This window comes from Notolepis coatsorum (assembly GCF_963971535.1).
Source record: "Notolepis coatsorum genome assembly, chromosome: 20".
Lineage (NCBI taxonomy): Eukaryota > Metazoa > Chordata > Actinopteri > Aulopiformes > Paralepididae > Notolepis > Notolepis coatsorum.
In genome coordinates this window covers 19,383,445-19,410,088 of record NC_140184.1, presented here as the reverse complement: position 1 = coordinate 19,410,088, position 26,644 = coordinate 19,383,445, and the positions used below count along the sequence as shown (strand labels likewise).

Here is a 26,644-nt window from a genome sequence, read left to right as displayed (position 1 = left end):
ACCCGAGAAAAGTCAGGTTTTCATTGTTATTTCTTATTTCTTTATTTATTTATTTATTTATATTTATTCAATATTTCCAATTCATTATCGACGCAGGGTGCCTGTTATTTTTCTACAACGGAGTTCGGCGATTTGCAAATCTGATTGGCCAGTGTCATTTCTGGTCATGTGACATGTACGCCCAATCGTGGGACCGCAAGTTTCTACACTGGTTAGGCTTAGGCGCTCGTTCGAAGTCGGTTAAGGTTAGAGTTTGTCTTAGAGCATGGCGATAGAACGCCTGCCCTGATTCCGACGGTTAAGCTTAGGCACTCTTTCGAAGTTGGTTAAGGTTAGGGTTAGGGTTAGGGTTAGGGTTAGGGTTAGGCGATAGAACGCCAGGTGCTTTGCAGGCTGTTCGACGCGGAAATGGGCAAAGACACAGCTCGTCACGCTATTGGGCGCACATGTCACATGACCAGAAACGTCAGTGGCCAATCAGATTCGCAAATCGCCGAACTCCGTTGTAGAAAAATAGGACGCATCCAGGGTGGTGGTGTTATCATAGGGAATGAGTCTGAGATCCCAAAAGTGCAATACCGGCCGCATCCTACCAGGCGGCGGTATCGAGCACCCTTTGAAACTCTGTGTCTTGGGCTGTGCATCGATTATGTAGGTCCGGGCGGACTTTTCCATGTCGGGCAAGGGGAGCGGTTGTCCCGATCGGCTTGAGGAGCGTCAAATGCTCTAGATGAATGATGTGTGGTGGATTATGTTGGCGACACGATCGACACCAATACTAGGACTCACAATCAGATAATTGGAATATTCTTTTTCGGGCACATCCTAGTCAAGTCAAGCGTATGTGTGTAACGCTAGTCCATAACGTATTCCGTTGGTGACGATCAAAGCATAAAAAAATTAACCCCCCCCCCCACCCTTTCATGCATTCATGATGGAACATAATACCTACTGTATCATATGCATTTGATTTTTTTATTGTAGTGTGTGTAGGGACGTAACGCCAATGCATTTAGTATAATACACGTTGGGGGCTATTACCAGCCTCCCATGAATTACCCTAGACCGCTCTAAAACCATACTTATATTCACCACGGTATAAAACGGGAACGTATGGATGACATTTTTTTCTTCTTTTTCACATATTGAACGATAGATACTCAATGTCAAATGGGCCATAGTTTTGTATCCATATATATATATAATATAGTTATAGCCCTGCAAACACCGCCACGTATTCCTATACTTTAGAACGCTGGCCTTTTACCACACATTAGACATATCCCTCTGGCGCTGATCGAGTTAAGGGCCGTACAGGTCCTTACATACCTGTAAAAAAAAAAATCCAGTCACCCTTGTCGCAGTTCTGGTCAAAAAGCCCTTTTTTTACGTGTGTTTGTGGATAGCGTTGGCTAGATTTTATGTACTGTATATGCCAAAAAAGTAGCTCAGTATCACATTTTGGACTCACATTACAATAATCCATGTTTGTTTTTTGCCTGTACACGCTACTATTCTAGTGCACCTGGCGCCGCTGAGGTGGCAGCCTGTCCAAACAGCTCTGCAGTGTTACTTGTTTTTAGTCTAATTTACTGTTTTAACTGGGTTTAGCGACTCCCTCTTGGCTCTAACCCTTTTAAAAACACTATCCTAACTTCTTTTAACTCCTTTTAATGTGTTTTTACTTTCTTAAACTCGGATTTTAACAATGGACCGGACCGGCGGACTAACAACATACAGTCATGACAAACGTATTGCCCTCAGGAGTCGAGCAGGTGCTCCTCCGAGGGACTTGCCAGCTGAGATAAGAGTACACAGGAGAGGCACAAGAGCTGGATCCATCGTTAAAGAAAGGAGAAAGAACAACGATAAGAAAACATACCTGCCCTCCGTCGTCATGGGAAATGTCAGATCGCTGGTCAATAAGACAGATGAACTTTCGGCCCTGGTAAAAAACCAAGTGGAATACAAAGAGTCCAGCTTGCTGTGCTTCACGGAGTCCTGGTTGAATAAAAATATCCCAGACTGTGCGGTGGAACTGGATGGCTTCACCATGGTACGAGCCGATAGAAACAAAGCCAGCGGTAAGCGGAAAGGCGGCGGAGTGGTTGTTTACATTCATTCCAAGTGGTGTAATCCCGGACATGTTACGGTCAAGGAACACATAGATATAGAACTTTTGGTGGTAGGACTGAGACCGTACTATCTCCCGAGAGAATTCTCACATGTAGTGGCAGTGACTGTTTACATTCCGCCAAGCGCAGCGGCGCCGCACGCGTGTGACGTCATCCACTCTACCGTTGCTAGGATACAGACAACACATCCCAACTCATTTGTATTAATCAACAGGGATTTTAATCACGTTAAAATAACGAAGACCCTGACAAATTTCTCACAATATGTATCCTGCAAAACAAGGGGAAATAAAATTCTGGACATGCTGTAGTGTATGCCAACACAAAAGAAGCTTACAGATCTACCCCCCTCCCTCCATTAGGGGCATCTGACCACAACCTGATTAGGCTTGTAACTACATACAAGCCTATTATTAAAAGACTACCATTCACCACCAGGACCATCCAACAGTGGTCAGAGGAGGTGGAGTAGGAGCTGAAGGAGTGTTTTAGAACAACTGACTGGGGGATGTTTGAGAGTGTCCACGGAGAGGACATCGAAGGTCTTACGGACTGTGTGACAGACTACATCGAGTTCTGTGAGGATAGCATTGTGCCTACCAAAAGGGTACGATGCTATCCTAACAATAAACCATGGATTAACGGAGACATCAAAACTCTCCTATACAAGAAAAAGAGGGTGTTTAAGGCAGGGGACATTGAGGAGGCCAGGGCAGCACAAAAAGAGCTGAAAAAGGAGCTGAGGGCAGCCAAGCTCAAATACAAGGACAGATTGGAGGGAGGACTGAAGGCTCACAGCTCAAAAGAGGTGTGGGGGGGGGGGTTTAGGAGGATAACCGGCTACAAGCAGCAAAATGCGGCTGTTGAGGGGACTCTGGAACGGGCAAACGAGCTAAACCAGTTCTTTAATAGGTTTGATCGAACAACACCCATGAGCTCAACAGGGCAGCCAGGTCCCCCCGGTCTGGCTCCCCATCCCCTACCTCAGATGGCCACAGCCTGCCCCCTCCCATCTACCCCCACCTGCTCGCCCCCCTCAGTCCCTCATGTTCCCCTGTCCCCTACTTTGGATGGACATAGCTTGCCCCTCCCCCCTCCACCCCACACACCCCACACTTGCTAGCCCCCCTCGGCACCCCCCTACCTCTGATGACAACAGCCCGTCCCCTCGTCCTCCTCACCCGCCCCCCCCCCCACCAACTCCAACCCCAGAACTCCAGCCCTGACCGAACACCCAGAGTCAACCCAACACCCACCTTCCTTCATCACAACGGATCGGGTAAGAGGGCAGTTCTCCAGGGTCAAGGTGAATAAAGCCAGAGGGCCAGACAACATCAACCCCAGAGTGCTGAGGGCGTGCGCTGAGGAGCTGGCGGACACATTCCAACACCTCTTCAACCTCTCACTGAGACTGAAGAAGGTTCCCCGGCTGTGGAAAACATCCCTCATCGTCCCTGTGCCCAAGAAGGGACGCCCCACCACTCTCAATGACTACAGGCCGGTTGCTCTGATGGCACAGGTCATGAAGGTCTTTGAGAGGCTGGTTCTGGAGCACCTAAAACCACAGGTGAGAGACTTTATGGACCCCCTGCAGTTTGCATATCAGCAGAACATCGGTGTGGAGGATGCCATAATCTACATGGTCCACAAGGCCTATCTACATCTGGAGAAGCCGGGCAGCTCAGTGAGGGTAACATTCTTTGACTTTTCTAGTGCTTTCAACACTATTCAGCCTCCACTACTGGCCGAGAAGCTGTCAGTGATGGGGGTGGAGGACGACTTGGTGGCCTGGATCCTCAACTACCTCACTGGCAGACCACAGTCTGTCAAACTGCAGGGGTGCCACTCCGACGTGCTGATCTGCAACACTGGAGCCCCCCAGGGAACTGTATTGGCACCCTTTTTATTCACCCTGTACACCTCAGACTTCCGCTTCAGCTCCGGGAACTGCCATCTCCAAAAGTTTTCTGATGACTCCTCCATCGTTGGATACATCACCAACGACAACGAGGAGGAGTACAGAGCTGTGGTGGAGAGCTTCACAGAGTGGAGCAAGGAAAACCCCCTACAGCTCAACATCAGCAAGACGAAGGAGATGGTGGTGGACCATCGGCGGAGCAAGAGGAAGCCCCCAACTCCCATCATCATCCAGGGGGTGGAGGTGGAAAGGGTGGAGAATTACAAATTCCTGGGTGTTCTCATGAACAACAAACTGGACTGGACGGACAACACAGAGGCCCTCTACAGGAAGGGACAGAGCAGACTGTTCTTCCTGAGAGGGCTCAGGTCTTTTAATGTCTGCAGCAAACTGCTGCAGATGTTCTACCAGTCTGTGGTGGCGGGTGCCCTCTTTTTCGCTGTGGTATGCTGGGGGGGCAACACCAACACAGACAAAATAAACAAACTGGTAAAAAAAGCAAGCTCTGTGGTGGGAGCGGACCTGGACAGTCTGGAGGTGGTGGCAGAGGGGAGGACGAGGAGGAAGCTGCATGCTATCCTTGAGAACCCCTGCCACCCCCTCTATGATGAGCTGACCGCAATGCGGTCCACGTTTAGCCACAGACTCATCCCCCCCGACATACCACAAAGCGCTTTGGGCAGTCCTTTGTGCCGGTGGCAATCAGGCTCCACAACCAAGCAGGGCCAGGACGGGCCAACTGCTGTGAACTGGAGGAGCTGGGTTGTGGACTGTAACAAATTAATTTAATTATTTAACAACACATTCATGATTGGACTTGTTTCTTTTTCACCACTCTTTTTTAGCTCTTTTTAGTCCTATTTTAGCTATTTTTATCCCTGTGTACTTGTCCATCTTGTTTTAACACATGTATGTTATGTATAAACTGTTTTTTAATTGCTGTTTTTAAATTGCTGTTACACTGCTTATGCTGTAAAGGACATCTTAATCTCCCCTCGGGGATAAATAAAGGTTTTCAATTCAATCAATTCAATCAATCAATTAATTCAATCAATCAAATTATTATGTTTCATCATGAATGCATGAAAGGGTGGGGGGGGGGGGGGGGTCGTTTTTTTATGCTTTGATCGTCACCAACGGCACACGTTGTGGAGTAACGTTACACATATATGTTGTGATCGAAGTGAAGTCATGGTTGGATCACAGCAGGATTGATACCATATAGCCCTTACCTTCACTTGGATGTACCCCAAAAAGAATATTCCAATTATCTGATTGCGAGTCCCAGTATTGGTGTCGATCGTGTCGCCAACATAATCCGCCACACATCATGCATCGGGAGCACTTGACGCTTCTCAATCCGATCGGGACAACCGCTCCACTTGCCAGACAAAGAAAAGTCCTACCGGAGACTTTTGATCGACGCACAGGCCAAGATATAATGTTTTTTTTTTTTTTTTTTTTTGACTTTTTTCTCCCATTTTCTATTTTTCTCCCATCCCAATTTCGTATCGTCCAATTCTACCCTCCCCTGTCTCGAACGCTGTTAGGCCATGCCTCCCACAAGCCGGCTGCAATGTGGACGAAGCCTTGCATCACGTGTCCCCTCCGGTACTCGAGGAAGCAGCCGTCGCATCTTTTCACCTGCACAGCGCAATCTCTCAGCGGTGGGGGTCTGCGTGGGAGGGACATGCCGCCCCCGTCGCTTCCTGATTCTGCTGCGCAGGTGCACCAACCGACCTGTAGGAGTCGCTGTGTCCACAACGTCCGATCCCCACCCTTCAGCTTTCCCACCCCTAACACTGCCAATTGTGTTAGTATGAACGACCAGCCAAGCTGATAGCAATGCGGAGAGCTGGGCTCGAACCCAGCGTCTCCTGCATTGGTGGCGAGCGCCTTGCCCACTACACCACCTAGCCGCCCCAAGATATAATGTTTCAAAGGGTGCTCGATACTGCCACCTGGGTGGATGCGGCCGGTATTGCACTTTGGCATTCTCAGGATGATTCCCCATGTTAACCCTGAGTCTGTGTGCCTGTAATGAATGGAAATATCGAATAAAAGAAATAACGATGAAAACCCGACTATACTCGGGTTTTCGGGGGTCCTGGCGCTCAACGCATGGCGAGATAACCCGACTATCATCGGGTCTGGCGCTGATTGAGTTAACACTGGACTAAAATATCTCCCAGGCCAGACTTAACCATGCTGGACACTGTAGATTCTTTCTTTGCCAGGGAGGCCTCAACCAGGCTAAACACTGGGAGGGACTGAGAAAATAAACAAAAAGGGAGTTTGGGAAGTTTTGTTTCCTCTTATTTTCTCGGCTCGGAACACTTGGAGCACGAGCAGTAAACCAGCTCTCAGCAACTCAAACATTGTATTAGAGGCTTATATAAACCGCTAGTAAGTGAGTCACGGTGACCATTCATTTTTAATGCTGTGAAGAAGAGGATGAAGCCACTCAGCAGAGGAGAGCAGTGCTCTCAGACTGGGGCTTTGGGACCATGATGCAACAGTAACCGCATCTGCGTGATGGTGACGCCGGCTTGAAGACCAACACCACGGGCGGACAGTTAACATCGACCCCCGGAGGAAAACAGCTCAAACATTCCCTCCCGCTGCTTCACACAGTACTGTGCGCCACGTGACAAGATATTTTGTTGCGTTACTCCGGAGTCTTTGACAAGCTTCACACAAACATACTTCAGCAGAATGAAGATGTTTAAAAAAAAAAAAAACTGTGAAGTGAAAGAGGTTTTCGCACACACACACACACACACACACACACACACACACACACACACACACACACACACACACACACACACACACACACACACACACACACACACACACACACACACACACACACACACACACACACACACACACACACACACACACACACACACACACTAATCTCTCTTTGTTGAGACTCCCTCATTCCACTTCTGGCCTAAAGGACTTTCCTCCTCAAGTGGGCTACCCCCCCCCCCCCCCCCGATTAAATAAATAAATATATCATATATTTATAGTAATATAATATAATGTTTGAAATCAAACAAAATAAAAAACAAAGAACTACGCTTTTTCCTCTTCCAATTCAAGAGGCTTTCTAGGAATTCTTTGTGGCACAGAAACCTGACTCATCTAACTCCAGAGTAATCATCTGTAATGATGCCGACGCAGTACGTCTGCCAGGAGGCTGGAGGGCAAATATTGAAGTACTTTTTTTTAACACTAATCAGAAAGTAAAGTAATTTTTTGTGTAAATGCTTAGGAAAACAAATCTTGAGCTTGTGTACTTCATCCGGATGAGGATGATTTCTCTCTCTCTCTCTCTCTCTCTCTCTCTCTCTCTCTCTCTCTCTCTCTCTCTCTCTCTCTCTCTCTCTCTCTCTCTCTCTCAGTGAGGGAGGGCAGGTTGCCATGGCTGTGATAATGATTCATAGGTTGACAATACGAGCCTCTGGCCTCAGACACAATGGATTTTTCTACTGGGCAAAGTGGTGCTTTAAAAGCCTTACGATTGTATTCCTTGAATCAACAACTTGAGTCTGGGCGCTGGTTTGTTTTGATCTAAAGCACGTTTGCATGTTTGCTAGTACAATGTTTGTTATCTAGTTATAAGTACATAATGTATTCTACAGTATACCTGAAGGCCTTGTAGGTATCTCAAATTCAAAACATCCAGTGCTACATTTTCCATAGACAAACACTGCGGTTGAAAGTATCATTTACACGACTCCCCCATGTGCTAGATCAGCAGTTCTCAAACTACGGGTCGCGACCCAAAGTGGGGCCATGGGTAGGTGACAGTGGGGTCGCGCATTGACAAGTAAAAAGATTTTCTGGCAACATATTTTGGCTAAATATGCCTAGTTTTATAAATGTGTATTGATAACATTGTGCTGTAATAACATTTTCTAATAAATATGCATGATCAAGTTCAACAACGTGTGCTTTTATTTTGATCAAAATAATTTAAATTCCACGTTGAAATTATGCGATACATTTCTCGTCCCTCCCGGTGTTTAGCCTGGTTGAGGCCTCCCTGGCAAAGAGACAACCTACAGTGTCCAGCATGGTTGGCGTGTGGGGTTGCCAAAAAAAAAAGAATCCTAAATAAAATGGGGTCGTGGTATAAAAAGGTTTGAGATGAATGCTAGATGAATGGATCCAAACCCAGGGCACTACTACTACTCCACATTATCATTCACAGGTTATTAGCAGCCATGTGTATTCTACAGCTAAAATGTAGGCGATACACAAAGTGAAAAGAGAATGCATAGCAACAATATTGAAATGTTCGCACCCCAGTTACAGCACTGACGTCATCGAATGAGGTACTTCTACTGTCCCAAGTGTGACGGATCATACTGGGTCTGCGTTGTGTTTGATGTTAAATGAGAATGTCCCGAGGGGGAGTCGAACAGGGGGCTCCCGCTTCCAGCGGGCGACGACACAGGCCGCTGCACCAAGAAGTGAATTCACTCCTAACTACCGTACCTATGCGTCTGTTAACCCTGTTATGGGGAAGTGAGTTTAATTTACCAGCCCGCACTGCCACAGTCACTCGTCAACACACCTGTTTCCGTGACTGTGGACATACCCACAGGCTTCCCCGTTACACTCACCTCCCTAAACTCACGCCCCTCAGGACATCCGGGTCACTGGGCACCACTGTGACGGATCATACTGGGTCTGCGTTGTGTTTGATGTTAAATGAGAATGTCCCGAGGGGGAGTCGAACAGGGGGCTCCCGCTTCCAGCGGGCGACGACACAGGCCGCTGCACTAAGAAGTGAATTCACTCCTAACTACCGTACCTATGCGTCTGTTAACCCTGTTATGGGGAAGTGAGTTTAATTTACCAGCCCGCACTGCCACAGTCACTCGTCAACACACCTGTTTCCGTGACTGTGGACATACCCACGGGCTTCCCCGTTACACAAGGTCTAGGTGAAAAAGACCTAAGGCGACCGAAACACCCACCGGCTTGTTAAGCCATACATCCCGTCTGTGTATGTATTGTATTGTATTGTATTGACTTGTGCATTTTATATTGTATTTTGAATTAGTCTCTTTGTACTGTGAAGCACCTTGGTGCAACTTCGGTAGGTTTTAAAATGTGCTATATAAATAAAGGTGACCTTGACCTTGACCTTGAAATCCCACGCTCCCACCATAATAAGCTTTTCTTTTGCATCACTAATCATACTAAGGCATCAGGAGGATCGGTCTCACTGCCACCGACCTCTTCAAGAGTCCCCGCCGGACGTATATACCCGGACATTTACACTGGTGAAAGTGGACGGTGCAGGACGGTGTGAACACACCCCAGCGGTTTGTAGCATCAACAGCCAACACTCACCTCTACAATGTCGCAGTTGGTCCTGCTCTCGTGGGGCTCATTGTACTCTGTGTATTTCAGTAAGACTTTGTCCATGTCCGTGCTGGCGTACTGGAACAGCTTGTTGGTGCTGTTGAAAATGATGAGGGCTATTTCACAGTCGCACAGCACGCTCAGCTCGTAGGCCTTCTTCATGAGGCCAAACTTCCTCTTGGTGAAAGTCACCTGCACACACGGAGAGAACATGAAATAAACGTTATTGCCATTTGTTACTGCTACTCAAAAACAACAGCAGTGCATAGCGCAAATAAACAACTCCATCCAATAACATGATTGGATAATAATAATAATGTGATCGTTGATTTTAAGATAATGCCACTTCCCACCTTACGGTCATATCAAACTTTATTCCTCCTCATAATCCTCAGCAGTGACGTGAAAGTTAACATCATATTGGTTAATGTTCAAGTCCCTCCCACAGCAATGTCCTGCCCCAACCAGCCTTTATCATTCAGAAATAGGTCAAATAGAATAGAATAGAAGTACTTTATTGATCCAGAGGTAAAATCAGCACTACAGATCACTCACAATAAACATTTAGGTAGTCAAAAAAAAAAATCACAGATAAGAATAAATCATCAAAATCACAAGAGACACGTAACTTAATTCCATTTGGTGGGGCTTTTTTAATAGGGGACATCATTTTCTGTCATTTTCAACAAGTTTATCATTGTCATCATCATACATCTAGCAGTGGTGATCGTTCATGAACTCGTTCATATTTTGGGCGAACGTGAACTGAGCGTACTGTATTTCCGCTAGATGAACGTAATTGTGAACGCGTTCATTCTCGGCGCTCTATCATAGGTTTCGGTGTGTGCGTGTTGCACGCGGAGAGAGAGGCTCGTTACGCGCAATGCGGGCTGCCCCTTCAAGGCAATGGTAGGGGAAATAATCACAGTGTGATGGAAATGCCAGTATTCTGATTTCTGTCTGTGGTTCTATATGGGGTGTGGCAATAATTTTGACAAATAATAGCTTGCAGCAACGTATTGAAAAAATAACTATAAACTATAAACTAGTTCATTTTTGAAACCATGAACTTTAGTTAACATTTTTTAATTATGAATTATGTCTAAATGTGGTGCTAAAGCAATGTCCAAACATGAAACAATTCAAACTGATGTATAAGGAAATTATGTTCACAAGGTACAGGGATGAGGAAGGGACTTGATATTCACGGGTGTTTACATTTTTATTTTGTTTTCTATTTTATTTCTTTCATGTTTTACATATATCGTTTTTGTTTTTTGTTTTGCATATATATATATATATTTTTTTTTCTTTTCTTTTTTATGTTTTAAAATAGTACACTCATTTGAGTAGTGGAAAAGGGGTAGGATTAAATAAGTGTATACTTCTTCCTACTCCTTTTCGAACATGTAGATTGAGTTGTTTTGCTTTTGTTATTGTTTGTTTGTATTCATTGCATGTTCGAAATAAAGATTTCAAATCAAAATCAAATCAACTGAACTAGTTCATTTTAAAATGCGTGAACTGTGAACTGAACTAGTTCATGTAGAAAGTGAACTTTCCCAACACTGTATCAATTGTGGTTGCAGAGGGAGGGTTCTTGTCACAGCTGAACTGCAGAAAAGGCACACTGCACATATTTAACAGTGTCGGAGCAACCCCTCATTCAGGAAAAGGCCATTTTTCACAATCGGTTAACCGTCTGTAGTGTGGTAGTGAAAGGGTTAACCTTCTGTAGTGTGGTAGTGAAAGGGTTAACCATTTTTCATGTGGCAGTGAAATGGTTAACATTCTGTATTGTCGCAGTGAAAGGGTTAACCTTCTGCATTGTCGCAGTGAATGCGTTAACCCTTTGTTAGTGTGGTAATGAAAGGGTTAATGTTTGTATGACCATGTTATTTCCATCCATCACACAGAATGCTACTCGAGTATTGCCTGTATTGACCCACAGGCTGTAACGGCTAGAGCCACTCCGGCCCACAGGAGCAGTGATGTGTGTCAGCTGTCCGACAGCGAGAGGGCAACACCACCCGTGGGAATAGATGCCCAGTTGGCTGTATAGTGTAGTCAAATGTGCCAGCGAGGGGGAGAGAGAGATGCAGTCAACGCATTGATCTAACTGTAACATGATCCCACTAGGCTTTGGGAGAGAGAGAGAGAGAGAGAGAGAGAGAGAGAGAGAGAGAGAGAGAGAGAGAGAGAGAGAGAGAGAGAGAGAGAGAGAGAGAGAGAGAGAGAGAGATAGAGAGAGAGAGAAATAGAGAAGGGTGGTTAGAGACAAAGAAAGGAGTGAGAGTGATGGCTAGATCCACAAAGAATGGATTGCACGGAGAAAGTCTTTCTCTGGTCTGCATCCCCTTAGCAATTGTGTGTATTGAGCAGTACTGTATTGTACCGATTCTGCAATCTGTTAATAACATTTTCATTCAATCAATTACCGTGCAGATTGATTGATTGAATGAAAGTCGTATTAACAGATTCCAGAATGGGTACAATACAGTACGGCTCAATACACACATTTTTATTTGATTTTTTTTTATCCACTTTTTCTCCTTATTTTTCTATTTTTCTCCCATCCCAATTTCGCTGTTTCCAATTCTCCCCTCCCCTGTCTTGAACGTTGCTCGCATATGCCCCCCACAGGTCGGTCGTAGGGAGGATAGAAGCTTTGCATCACGTGTCCCCTCCGGTACATGAGGAGGCAGCCTGTCACATCTTTTCACCTGCCAGCGTGGACTCTCATTGGCGAGGAGTAACGTGTGGGAGGCTCACACTACCCCCGCCATTTCCTGTCTCTGCTGTGCAGGCGTCCCCCAACCGACCTGTAGGAGTCGCTGTCCAAAACGTCCAGATTACCACCCATCGACTTCCACCCGCTGACTCTGCCAATTGAGCCAGTATGACGGCCGGCCCAAGCCGGAGGCAACGCCGACAGTCGGATTTGAACCCGGTGTCTCTTGTGTTGGTGACGAGCGCAATGTCCGCTGCGCCACCCAGCCGCCCCCAATACACACAATTGTTAAGGGGATGCAGACCAGAGAAAGACTTTCGTCTTGTTTACATCAGGGTCCCCCATTTTCAATTCATAGTGAATAGTAAGTAAGGGTGCAACTTGCTCCATGCAATCCAAGAGTGTGGGGAAATTAATGATAGGAGGAAAGAGAGAGAGTGTGTGTGTGTGTGTGTGTGTGTGTGTGTGTGTGTGTGTGTGTGTGTGTGTGTGTGTGTGTGTGTGTGTGTGTGTGTGTGTGTGTGTGTGTGTGTGTGTGTGTGTGTGTGTGTGTGTGTGATAGGAGGAAAGAGAGAGAGAGTGTGTGTGTGTGTGTGTGTGTGTGTGTGTGTGTGTGTGTGTGTGTGTGTGTGTGTGTGTGTGTGTGTGTGTGTGTGTGTGTGTGTGTGTGTGTGTGTGTGCGTGCGTGCGTGCGTGCGTGAGTGAGTGAGTGAGTGAGTGAGTGAGTGAGTGAGTGAGTGAGTGAGTGAGTGAGTGAGTGAGTGAGTGAGTGAGTGAGTGAGTGAGTGTGTGTGTGTGTGTGTGTGTGTACGTCTACTCTGTATGCCTCTTGCTGCTGACTCATAGACGTGTCAGGATGTTACTCATCTCTCAGACCGGCCCACACAGCACAGGGACTGAGACTTAGCCAGTAAGAAGTGTGTCCCAATAAAACCTTTCTGCAGCGCTGCACTGGTAGCAGCTCCAGCCAGCAGCATGGGCTCTAGAACCAGTCACCATGGAAATTATGTACACAAACTTTAAAAACAAAAGCATTATTTATTTACAGTCATTTATGCTTTAGGCTACATGTTTGTTTTGCCATAATGTAATGTAATATTGTTGATACCTACTGTTGTTATGATTAGTAGAACAAGGGAAACTTTGAAACGGCAGGCAGGCTCAGATAAGCAGGGAGTGGATGAGATAAGAGTGTCTAATGAGAACAGACAGACAGACAGACAGACAGACAGACAGACAGACAGACAGAACAGACAGACAGACAGACAGACAGAACAGACAGACAGACAGACAGACAGACAGACAGACAGACAGACAGACAGACAGAACAGACAGACAGACAGACAGACAGACAGACAGACAGACAGACAGACAGACAGACAGACAGACAGACAGACAGACAGACAGAACAGACAGACAGACAGACAGACAGACAGACAGACAGACAGACAGACAGACAGACAGACAGACAGACAGACAGACAGACAGACAGACAGACAGACAGACAGACAGACAGACAGACAGACAGACAGACAGACAGACAGACAGACAGACAGGACAGACAGACAGATGGGTGGTACAGATGGGTGGTACAGATGGGTGGTACAGATGGGTGGTACATACTACATAGCATGTCATGCAAATTACCTTTACAGATTACTGCAAATTAGTTCACAGCACATGTAACAGTTTGACAATGAAAACACACTGGTGATGATCACATATCAGCTGTGAAATATATGGGCTTATTACCAATAACAACAACAATAATAATAATCATCATCATATTACTTATCATTTTTAGTAGTAGTAGTAGTGGTATTATTATTAGTAGTAGTATTATTTGTACAGCACCTTTCTAAACAAAGTTACAAAGTATATAATGAGAAATGTACACAATATTCAACATGATATACTTTATTTTAGTGTAGCTCCAGTACGAGAGACAGTTGCCTTATCTTGAATGGGAACAGAGACAGGAACCGTATTCAACTGTGCTCAGTCAAGATGGAGCCAGTGAGGTCGTGATAGAGTGAACGCAGACAGGAAATATCTCTTACCAGAACAGAGAACCATAGGGAAAGACATCAGTAAGTACAGTCGACCTCATCAGTCACTCTAGTATAGTACAATGTGACATTGAGGCCATGCCAACAGGGAGCTAGGGTAGTGGAGTATTGGGGGGGTTAGGAGGAACATGCACAATGAGCTAATGGGAAAAGGATGTCTGTTTGGCGGATTTTTGGGAGACGAGATGGTGGCGGGATCACTTTGCAAGGGTGAGAGGAGGTAACAAAATAACAGAAAGGAGGAATGGAGGAGGTAAGGGGTAGGAGATGCGCTTGTTGCTGTATTAACTTGTAAGTAGTAGGAGGTGCTTGCTGCTGTATTAGGTAGGAGGTTCATAGGCAGTAAGCTAGAATGTTAGAACGAGGCAGGCAGTCAGCTGCGCAGGAAGGCAGGCAGGCAGGCAGGCAGAAAGTCAGAAAAACCTGAATGATAATGTAAATGATTTTACAATAATCAATGCAGCCAATATACAAAAAGTTCCTAGTATTACACCCTCTTGTCCTTAGTCCCTGTCTCATGACCTAAAGATCTGTCTTGCTCTAACTATTTACATCTCCATTTCATCATGACTGAAGTGGGTTGAATAAGGTGAGTTCAGTTTTAAATCACACAGTCATATTCTGTCAGAGTTTCACACAAATTATTTGACCAAAATGGACACATCTTCTAGAGCATAACTTTTACCTAGTTTCTTTTATCCAGTTGATGGGGAGGAAAGATTCCAGCGGACTAAAGGTGGGGCTTATTTATTATTATTGTTGTACCAGCTGTATGAGCCCATCATTAGTTTTGAAAAACCAATTAAAAGACAATACCAGATTTGATAGCAAGCGAGAAAGACTCAGTATGTTTTCAAGAAATACCATGAAATGTCTGCAAAATGCCAAATACCTCTGGGTAACTTATTTTCAAGCACTCTTCCAACCAATAAAACATTCCTTTGTATTTGAGTGCATATGAGAATTCAGCTGTAGCACATTCTGCTCTTAATTATTCTGGTGAGGTTTGGAACACATGGTTGGCTACATCAGTTGCGTTCATCATTTTCTCCGAGGACAAACATTTTCTATATAATTCTTCTTGTGATCCAAAATTGATTTTGCATGTGCCTGTGTAACAGAATTGTGCCTGGTTTTGGGCAATAAAGTGAATGGTCTTGAGAACATTACTCAGCTGACTTGCTTTTCAGGGCACTGCAGTAGGAAGACATACAATAGAAATGTTTTATTCAAAGAGAAATTGTTTTATTCAAAGAGGACGTTCTGGGGGACCCGTTTTATACTGTCCATGACCCACCATTGGATCTTAAGAGTACAGTCATAGATAATTTCATAAGTTGGTTACCTGTACCCCCCCCCCTGTATGTCTGTTTGTTTGTTTGTTTGTTTGTCTGTCTGTGAAGAAGATATCTTGGCCACAGGAGCTATGAAGTCCCCCCCCCCCTCCTCCTGGGCTGTTCACCTGATTCTCGTGAAACCTGCCGGGTGGCATTGAACCAACATGGTTGGTGTATAGGCCAAACCATCTGAACACCAGATCCAATCAAATTTCAGATAAACTCATTGTAAACAGGAAGCGATATGCTGCTTGTAAACGTGTTGTCCAATTGGCAACCAACTTAACAAATATTATATATATATATATATATTTGTCCTACTACAGTGAGAAGTTTTGAGTAATCTGACCTCATGGTGGTACTGTTCTCACATAACACAAAACAGCTTATCCGGTCATGATGCCATTTGAAATGTGTCGTCCACCTGTTATATCCTACTGATGGTATCAATATATATTATAATGAAATTTATTAATATGATAGTTGATAATAATGACCCCCCGATCCAATCACATTTATTTTACCCTTTAAAATGTTGAGTTTTAAAGTAACAGCAAAGTGGGGAGATTGTTAGGCCTTGCCGGAAGTCTGCTCTCTACTGAGTGCATTCATTCTAGTTAAGGACTTATTGAACACTATTATATGTGGGATTTACTCAGGAGAGATGTCTAGTAACCACATTTCTGTCTATATTGAAGCTCTTTAACAGAGGCTTGAGGCTGGTTTGCTTACTCTCACTTGTTTGGCATTTGTATTGTTTTAGAACACCTGAATGTGTTGATGTTTGCACTCACCACAGTGGTTCGGACCAATCAGTGTCCTTTGAGGAACGACTGGTGGCTATCGGCAGAGCCAAGTACTTTCTTTAAAGAGCCGGCCTGGCCCTACTCCAAACCGCTTCGAAGGGTGACTTCCCAGATGCTTCTGTGTAACAGATCATCTGGTGGGTCAGGTTACTCAGTGTGGCATGTGAAATCCAAAAAGATAAGAGTACAAAGCCTTGTCACACACAGTCCAGTCAGGCCAACTCATATAGGAAGGAACATGGTGAGAGAGGGAATGGAATCCAAGTCATTCAGTTCACTAAAACTGCCAAACCGAAGCCATAGGCTAATGCTCTCTACAACATCCTACTGAATTGTAGTAGCGCAGAAGTAGCCTGGGAATTCCGCTCCCCAAACCCACAACCTCCAACTCTGCCGTGAAGCTGGAAGGAATTGTTTTCACTGAACGATGAATAATTCACAGTGCTTCGGAACAGAGTGGTAATACATATCGACGGCCCCTTCGCGGTGATCATACTGCTTCATCTATTTTTCACGTCTTGGGCTAACTCTGTGTGTGAATCATAAGTAATAGGCTAGTTTCAGAATGTCTTCCCATCCCCTTGGCTTCCTCGGAGCCTCTTGAATCCTGACTCATGTCCCTGTCAGACCCAGAGGCTTCTATTGTGACTGATGATGCTCACATCTCATAGCGGGCGGTTATGTTGAGTGACTCACTGGCCTAATGCTAGCGAGCTGTTCGTGATCACACTACAACTGATGCATAAGTGATCTGGTTAAGCTGTGACCTCGTTTTATGTGGAAATGTCTCCCTCTGCCACATGATGTATCTATTCTCAATGTAATGCTTATATTATATATTTGTGTACTATAAAATGATACAAAAATTATTTCCCCAATACTAAAAAATCAAACGCAAAGATCATGTGTGTGCAACACATCAACAGTAAAAGCCAATGGGGAGTCTGTGCACCCCTGCTGCTGAAACCATCAAGGCACTTCCACTGGGTTCTCACTGTCCACATCAAAGCCGGCCTGTCAGATAGGGGTTAGCGTCTGTCCTCTGTAAGCTTGTGTTCAGAGGGACTCTGCGACTTGGCCAACCTCTCCCACTCTTCACTTAAAAGGCTTTTTATCAAGGTTGGGAACTGTGAGGAGCAGCATCATATGCATGGCAGCACTTGAGCGTTTCATATTTCATAGCGCAGAGCGGAGGCAGAGGAGCACAAGAGGAGTGTCTTCTTCAGCCGCGGCATTAAGAGCTAGCGCTCAAAAGCTAAGGCGCCCCCCCCCCCAAAAAAAGGGAGGGAAAACGTTGGTACTGTGTAGATCAGCGTTTCCCAAACTTAGGGTCGAGACCCAAGATGGGTTGCGGACCCGTTTTTATTGGGTCGCCAATAAATAAAAAAAAATATATATATATATATATATTTTTTTTTAAATAAAAAAGCTGTAGATGTGTTGATTCAGTTTGGCACTACATACTTATGTGAATCTGGGTTTTCTAATCTAGCATACCTGAAAAATAAATACAGAAACAGACTAAATGCTCAGCATGACCTCAGAATTCTCTAAGTCAACTTCCTGTCTGTTGTTGCTACGCAACTGCAGCGTGGGGGGAAACTGTCCCGCCTGGTACATTGTGTACGCTTCATTTAGTGGAGAAACGGATCGTTAAAGCGGCAAATTAAAGACAATCAAGCAGAATTTTCTTCAGTCCTTCACAATGCTGCTGTGTTACGCGTTGTACTAATGACAAAAACAGAAATCCAAATCGCAAGTTTTATACCATCACGGAGGAAAAAGTGGCTGGCAGCTAACGTTAGCTACGTTAACCTAGACAAATAGCTACATGCTGAGCTAACGTTAATTATATCATATCGAACCGATAGGAGCTTATCTTATCTAATCTTACGTGGATGTTTGATCGGGTAGTGGCACACGTGGTACCACCATGTAAGATTAGATAAGATAAGCTCCTATCGGTTCGATATGATGTAATTAACGTTAGCTTAGCATGTAGCTACCACGACCACAACACCAGAGGGAGTTAGCCGAACGTTAGCCGCCAGCCACTTTTTCCTCCGTGATGCATCAGCTGGTATTATATAAAACTTGCGATTTGGATTTCTGTGTTTGTTATTAGTACAAAACGTAACACAGCAGCTTCAATTTGGGTATTCGAGAGATGGCCATGTCTGCAGGTATTTTGTATGGACATGATGTCAAGTCAATCAGGGGGAGCTTCTTTGACTCATATCTCGCCTTAGAATCACCAGAAAGGCTTTCGAAATAGTGAAATGCCATGTTGGCCTCAATATTTTCAAAACAAATCGTATGAAAATGTTATGAAATGAACAAGAATGTGATAAAACATGTAATAAAAACGGAGCTCAACGCATGCATTTGATGGTAGAAATCCGTTTGTTACCCTCATACCAAGATGGCGGCGGTCTCGTGACATCAGAGTGTCTTCGAGAATAGCACTTTCAAAAACCAAGCCCAGAATAGATCTGCTGGTTGAAAACTTCAACCAGCCACATACCTCTCATTAGATTTCATTGTGCCATAGATTACATATTATACCCCTTCTAGCATGTCAGGTCAGTAGAATTTTTAAATAAGTCAGTACAAATTAATCAGAATGTTGGGGTTTATGGTTGAGGGACGGAGGGAGGGGGTAAGAAATGGAGTTGAAAAAGGGGTGAGAAATAGAAAGGCGAGTAGAACATGTTTGTTCATTTAAAAGTGTTACAAAATTGTATGTACATATGTTAACTTGTGAGGTGGTGAGCAACTTAACATTACACTCTGATTATTGCTGTGATGTACTTTTATAATTAAATAAATACATTTCATATACATTTGAAATTCATGGTTTGTTGTGTTCTTTATCAGTAGTTTATAAATGTATGTTATGGCAATTCATGATGTATTTTTGTAAGTTTGGGTCCCGGAGAATCACCAAATTTCTCTTTTGGGTCTCGAGCTGAAAACGTTTGGGAACCTCTGGTGTAGATGATGGAAGACAGCTCTCCAGAAATGATACCGTCGTACTGGTATGTTAGCTGCGGGTCAAGTAAGGCCACACTAACTCAAAAGTGAATCCTTCTGTACCCTCCGCATGCCCTTTAAAATGCCAACGGAAATGTTTGAATTTGATACCATTTCTCGGAATTCAATTAATGCAAATCTTTATCTCGTTTATTCCGATCAAATATCTAAAGGTTAAAATGGAATCTATGCGAAAAAACGCTCCGTGGCCCAATGATTATGCAGGGATGGTGGCTCACTACAATTCCCAGTGGGCCCATTTGTAATTAGCCTAGTTATGGCACTCATTCTTTTAACCCTTTCACCGCCGCACTGGCAACCGGTTAACCTTTTTTTACTGCGACATACAGAAGGTTAACCCTTTCACTGCCACACGACAGCAGGTTAACCCTTTCACTACCACACTACAGAAGGTTAACCCTTTACTATCACACTACAGACGGGTTAACCGTCTGTAGTGTGATAGTAAAGGGTTAACCTTCTGTAGTGTGGTAGTGAAAGGGTTAACGTCAGAGTTATTAATTGCCTGCAGAGGCAGCAGCCTCACGGAGTGGGCCTGACACTTGTCGTTGTCGCCGCCACAGGACGCGTATGCTAACGACTCGTCCCCATGGTAACGGCCAGGGACAGGCAGCCCCAAAGAGCTGAGCCGGAGCAGTTCCTCATCCACTACTACAAGCGAACGAAAAAAGATAAACATCATCCACATTAACTTATGTTGCTATGTAGATTTATTCTGGGCATGTATGACCCTGTGGAGAGCGGAAAATAGAAACAAAACGTGGTGTCCTTAAGAGTATAAACTATTTGCTTGAGTGCTTACTGCTTTGTACTACACAGAGTGTACTACACAGAGAGTGTAGTACACACTGAGACAGCATATATATGTAAATTGAATTCCTGTACACATAGGCTACATACAGTACTGAATATTATTCAGATGCTCAGAATGCTTGGAATCCTTGCATACTGTACATTCAGGTCATCCTCTTGTACCACATCACTGTGAGACAAAGATGGCGGTTCAAAGTCAAACTATAGATTCCGGTGAGAGTGGCGCGAACACACACACACACACAGTACAATGAAGCCAATGCCTATATAGAAAATGGCCAAGACATCCCTACATCAAATATACACATCGTCCCAGATATTTATTTTCCAGCCGCATCCCTATTTCCGGAGCCTATAAGACATCGCTCCAGACAGGCTGGTATTTGTTGTGCTGCTGGGGGGGGGGGGGGGGGGTGATATATATAGAGGAGGCAGACAGAGTGGATGCCAGTGGGCAGCGGTGTGGCAGCGAGAGAAGGCTGCTGTGTGTCCCCTACACCGCTGACCCGCCCCGGTAATGAGAGGGTACCGTCCGGCCTGAGATAACCCTAAATTACTGCCCCGGCCCGGCGGCTGTGACCGCCGCTGGGACAGCCAGCCTTCCTCTCCGCCCCGCCTGCTCGGCCCCACACCGGGCCCCAGCCAGCAGACACCGAGGTCCAGAGGCTCGGGGACAAGACATCCAGTCTCCCACACCTTGGGTTGGGGAGGCTGCTTATACCACCACACCCACACACACTGACCACACCCTGGTCTAGCTGAACCGGGACGGGCCGGATCGAGAGTGAATCAACACATGCACGCGCGCAGGCGCACACACACACACACGCACACACACGCACATACACACGCACACACGCATGCACACGCACACTGTGACACCGGCGACTGAAGCTAAACGTCTCATCGGTTGGTTTCATGAACAGCCATAGAGAGGGTTGGTTCAGTGAACGATGTGCACTCTAGCAGCGGGTTAATGCTTCTTTCTGTTGAGTCCGTAATGCAAACTTCGGAAATATTCAATTGTCCTCCAATGAGATGCACAATTCATTCTGTACAGTTTCTTTTTTATATTATGAATACCTCAGTGAAATAGTTGTGTTGTGCATTCTATTGTCTATATATCTATACCAATATAGAACAGGTGGACTCAGAAAAGACAGTTTGGTGATAGTGAGAGGGACGGTCTCTCAAACTGAACGGCTGGCGTTTCACCCAAATCGGGCGAGGGGGACAAATCTCGATTCTAGATTCTGGAAGCTACAGTTTGAAGAAGAAGGGAAAAAAAACTCTCTTTTGCTAGATGTCTAATTTGAAAGCAACGATTACACTACAATTTGGACAAAATGGAGGCAGCACTGACCTGGCGGTTCCTCTCATCCATTATCCGCGTGATCTGGATCTTTTTCCGGCCCATTGTGAAAACACTACGGTTCCTCTGACTCCCAAAGAAAAAATATCAGAAAAAATAAATAAAAATAAATACGTCCAACAGCAATAGTTCCAGATAAGATCCTCAGCACATTGTCCCTCTGTCGGCTTTCTTAGCACAGTGTCGGCACACGCCAAAGCCTGCAATGAAAAGAGACATGAGTGAATTTCATCCAGATTATGTTCATCACAAAATGAGCCATATACTGTAGAGCAATGCAACAAACACATAAAAATAAATACACGCAGTCTTTTTAACAGTTTCATAAATACACAATAATAAATAAAAAGGTTTCCAAACCACAGATAAGAGTGTGATATCCACTCAAACGTCCACCTGTGCCTCTGAGTCCTGCTCAAATCTCACCTTCCTCACGCCAGACCTCTGAATAAACCCCTCATAATCAAACCTACTTCCCCTGAACTCTCCAGACTGAACACCCACCTGTCCTGTTCCATCCCTCCACGCTCCCACCTCTCTGTCTCTCCGGAGCTGCCTGCTGTACGCTCCTGAGCCCTGCCCCCTGGGGGCTCCTTAGCACCCTCCTAATCTCTCCAGATCTGGGCGGTCCAGAGACACAGCACAGGGCTGGGGTGAAGGAGATTGATCCTAGCCCTCCCTGGATTACTGCAGCATGCGGAGCCCACAGACAAGCCAGCGAGCACTGACCCCCCCCCCAAGTACCCCCCCACACACACACGGATCACAAGGACATTGTCTTTGTCTTACAATCTGTTTGATCTCACGGTGAGATGCGTTACATTTTAGAGAATTTCTAGGAGAAAGCAGACCATCATATCTGGTGAAACATTGTGGGGCATAATTATCTGAACAGCAACGCTTGAGCCAATTCCACAACTATCTTCTAGGGTGTTTACATGAGAGAGCCGCTTCGTGGGGAAGGTCAATGCAGATGTAAACGTGTCATTATAGTATAAACTCCATCTTCTCTACATGAAAATCAATAATGTTAAGACCTCTCACACTCCCACAGCATCAGGAAAACAACAACCCCGCACAGTGTCGAGGACAGCATGCGTGCAACACAAAAGTCATACAAAGCCTATACATGTTTAAATTACATATGGGCAATAATTCTACATGATCATTTAATTGGGATCCTATTGTGGTGAAATCATGATACTGAGGAAAAACTAAAAAGTCCTTATATGATTGTGGTAATATTGAATTTCTTCCAAAACACACAGCCCTACGAAAATGCGTAAGATAACTCCTGCTGGAGTTTCTAAACCGTACTTCCCCTGACCTTCACAATCACAACCATCTGCTTCTACCATATCACATCCCATCCTTCCTTTCCTTGTGTCCTTAACAAGAGGAACTAAGCCCTCAGAGCACTCTGTACAGCTTTGGCTGCATGAAAACTCTTCTCTCTTTATCTCGCCCGTAAAATCCAATTCTTGTGGACCTTAAGAAGCGTGACGATTGCTCTGCGAGGATGTGATGCCCACTGCTGTAAGGACGGTATTCCGATAAGGGTTTGCTATTACATTAACACATCTACTGTAAAGCCACTTGAAATAAGACTCATTCTGAAATGTACACATAACATGAAAATACATTATTATTATATATAAAATAAAATAAAGATAACTAGCATTATACCATGGTCTGGGTGAATACTCTTTTCTGATTGGCCAACAGGTGAAAACCGCCTAATGCACACGTAGTTCGCCTCGAGTTTAATCACCGTTCTAAATTCATCCGCTACCCAACTTGTAACCATAGCAACAAAGAGCACAGCTGTCAAAGCTTTACTCATTATCAACTGTGGCAAGCAAACCAACGACCAGCTCTCAGAAAACATACCAATGGTTTGAACATTTCTTTCAATCTTTCAAATGCTTTTATTTGATATTGTTATGGTATAAGTGGGATACTAAACTTGTAGGCGTGCGTTAAACGGTGCACTGTGTGTCGGGTGTGATTCTACGTCTTCACGTCATGCCTGAACACCCTTTAACACCTACTCGTTGATTATAATCCCTTACATAATATATAGAAATAATAAAATAAATACAAATAGTTGTTAATGATTTATACTAAATTGATGCTAATAACACATGCATTACTCATCTATTAATAAAATATTATGCTTGTTGTTATGACATTGTTATTTCACATTTATTTATCAATGTGTTATGAAAGTCCAGTTCATGTAAATTGTCACCAAATAGTTTAAACATGTTGTATAGAGTACAATAACTGGATTGTACTTACTGCATGAGCCAGTATAAATTGTTTAGAATTACTTCATTAATGTGTACATGTATACATTTATTTCGGTCAAATGATTTAAGGTCACCCTCCTCTCCTACCAAAGGCTGTGGCATAGACCTATATAAGGCCTCTCTGCCAGCTTCCTGTCTGCACTAATGCTCTAATGGTCACTTCCTGTGTTCCTGTCCTTCCTGGCCGAGAGGGAGAGGGGGGGGGGCAGAGGGAGGTTCAGTGCACTGGACACACGCACATCTAATCCTCTGTTGTTTTTCTACCTTCAGAAACTACCTGAAACAAAAGCCTCACAATATATGCTGCATCTATGCTGGTAAGGTAGTAGGCTGAACAATTCACTGAATTCACATTGATTTTTTTTTTTTATATATATATTTTATTACTACTGTGTATTCATCTCTGAAACGGGGGCCATGAAGATGATTCACACGGGTTCTGCTCCTGCCTGGAGATAAGATGTGAAGTGTGAGCAGCAAGCAACGAATGCAGCTGTGTGGAAGGGGAAGTGGTGAGCGAGAGCAGTGGCCTCTGACATGAACTTCACACACAACTGATCCCTGACGACTATCACTCTTCCTCACCTCTGCACCCCTCTCTGCCTACCGACTGTCGCCAAGGCAACTAACAAGATATACGCAACAGGCTCTCCTGATTGTGAGAATGTGTGTTCAATTCATGTGTGAGTAACATTGTGTATGTGAGGGTGAGTGAGCGAGTGAGCGAGTGAGCGAGCGAGTGAGTGAAGGGCTGGGGAGCAACAGATTAGATGTAACAGGATTACAATACAGTACAGCTGCGACGTGAATTTCTTTGGACCAACCAACGACGACCTATAGAGCTGCTGGTCGCAACAACAAAGAAATTGGCTATCTTTATGACTCTGTGCGACAATGCCTGATTGACTCGTTGATTATGTACACCAGAATGTTGGTAAACAAAGGGATTGGTGATACTTCTGCAGGTTAGTGATGTGTAGGCTGTGCTTCTGTCGTTAAGACGATGGGCTAATTCATCTCTACACCTAAAGGAGGCACGGCAACGCACCCCAAACAGCATCATTTCTGTAGCTCAAGTGGGCTAGCTTGGAGATAAACTTGTGCTTGGAGTTCCGATGGTTGCCGCCGTATTACCATCATTACATTTTGCAGTTTTCTACAAGTGGGTATCAATAGCCCTCTAATTACCAACAGGGTGATTAGTCATATAGTATTCTCATGATGTGTCCTGCCAAGCAATATAGCACAATGTCACAGCTCATTGGCATTTAATGATAATTGCCTGCTAGTTGATTACAATCACCTGTTGTTTATCAACAAAAAGTGGATGAATAGATCTTCTAGAGATTTGTATTTTCACCAATAACGACTAATGGTCATGATGGTGTCTAATTGGTAGTCTAATTGACTAACTGATTGTTAATGGCGTACACCTGTTCACACCGCCACCGTGGCGTTTAAATAGATTGTGTGTCACTGACGTGTTCTGATGAAGGTCTTGCACAGAACGCTTAAACTCTTGGATTACTGAATAATATGTTTGAATGAAAAAGGGATTTAGACTGTAACATTAAAGACACTTAGTAGGCCAACATATCACATAGTATAGTACTGTGTAGATGATGTACATTCATTGAATACTGATATCATCATATTGTTGTTGTAGTTGTCGATGATGATGACAGCAATATGATGATAATAACAGCATTCAAATTGTAAATTGGAATCAATTGTTTAACTGCATAATCTGGATTTATTTAGGCAAAATGACACAAAAGGAACTGAACATAATACATTTATTCAGTTCAGTCAATGGATTATGGTATAATCTATGAATTACTTTCTAAACGTTCTAAACCCTGCATGTGGCAAGCCATAACGTTTGTTGTTGTCTCTCCACATTTCAATAAGCTTTAATAGTTTCTAATTCAGGGTGGCTGATTGGCGCAGTGGCCAAGGCGCTCGCCACTAACGCAAGAGACGCTGGGTTTGAGCCCAGCTCTCGCCGTTGCTACCGGCTGGCCGGTCGTTCATACTAACACAATTGGCAAGTGTTAGAGGGTGGGAAAGCCGGTGGGTGGGGATTGGACGTTGTGGACAGCGACTCCTACAGGTCGGTTTGGTGACGCCGGTGCGGCGGAAGCAGGAAGTAGCGGGGGCAGCGTGAGCCTCCCACGCGTTACTCCTCGCCACTGAGAGTTCGAGCTGCTGCGGTGAAAAGATGCGACAGGCTGCCTCCTCGTGTACCGGAGGGGACACGTGATGCAAGGGTTCTGTCCTTACTACAGCCGACCAGTGGGAGGTATAGTCTAGCAACGGGGAATGGGGAGAAAAAGTGGACACAAAAAATAATAATAGTTTCTAATTCAAACCGCTCCTTATTAACACATTGGTCGTCAAGAACGACTTACGCCGTTTTTGCCCACCATGCGACTTACGCCGTTTTTGGGATCAATATTTCATTTTTTCGCCATGGCATTCATAATTCATCCAGTCTCGCTCCGGACTGCAGCGGCACCCTGTATGATATTGCAACGCCTCAATACCGCCGCCTGGTGGATGGTCGGGCGAGTTACACTCTCGCTAAAACCGGAAGTGGCGCTGGTGCATCGACGAAATCCCTCCGGCAGTAATATCTTGTTACGTGGATCCAGACAAACACTATAGTGCATTTGGATCGCTTTCTAAACTCAATAATCGATATGATTT

General features: G+C 44.7%; 1 protein-coding gene across 1 annotated transcript in view; it reads right to left on the bottom strand.

The window, feature by feature from the left end:
* Positions 1 to 26,644, bottom strand: part of LOC311246980 (myocyte-specific enhancer factor 2A-like) — a 137,182-nt gene that overhangs the window by 76,598 nt on the left and 33,940 nt on the right. Inside the window, exons 2-3 of the mRNA XM_084337253.1 lie at positions 21,615 to 21,823; positions 9,430 to 9,633 (exon numbers count right to left, since the gene is read on the bottom strand). Coding sequence (XP_084193379.1) covers positions 9,430 to 9,633; positions 21,615 to 21,668 — 258 coding nt within the window. The 5' untranslated portion in view covers positions 21,669 to 21,823. The remainder of the gene's footprint in view (positions 1 to 9,429; positions 9,634 to 21,614; positions 21,824 to 26,644) is intronic.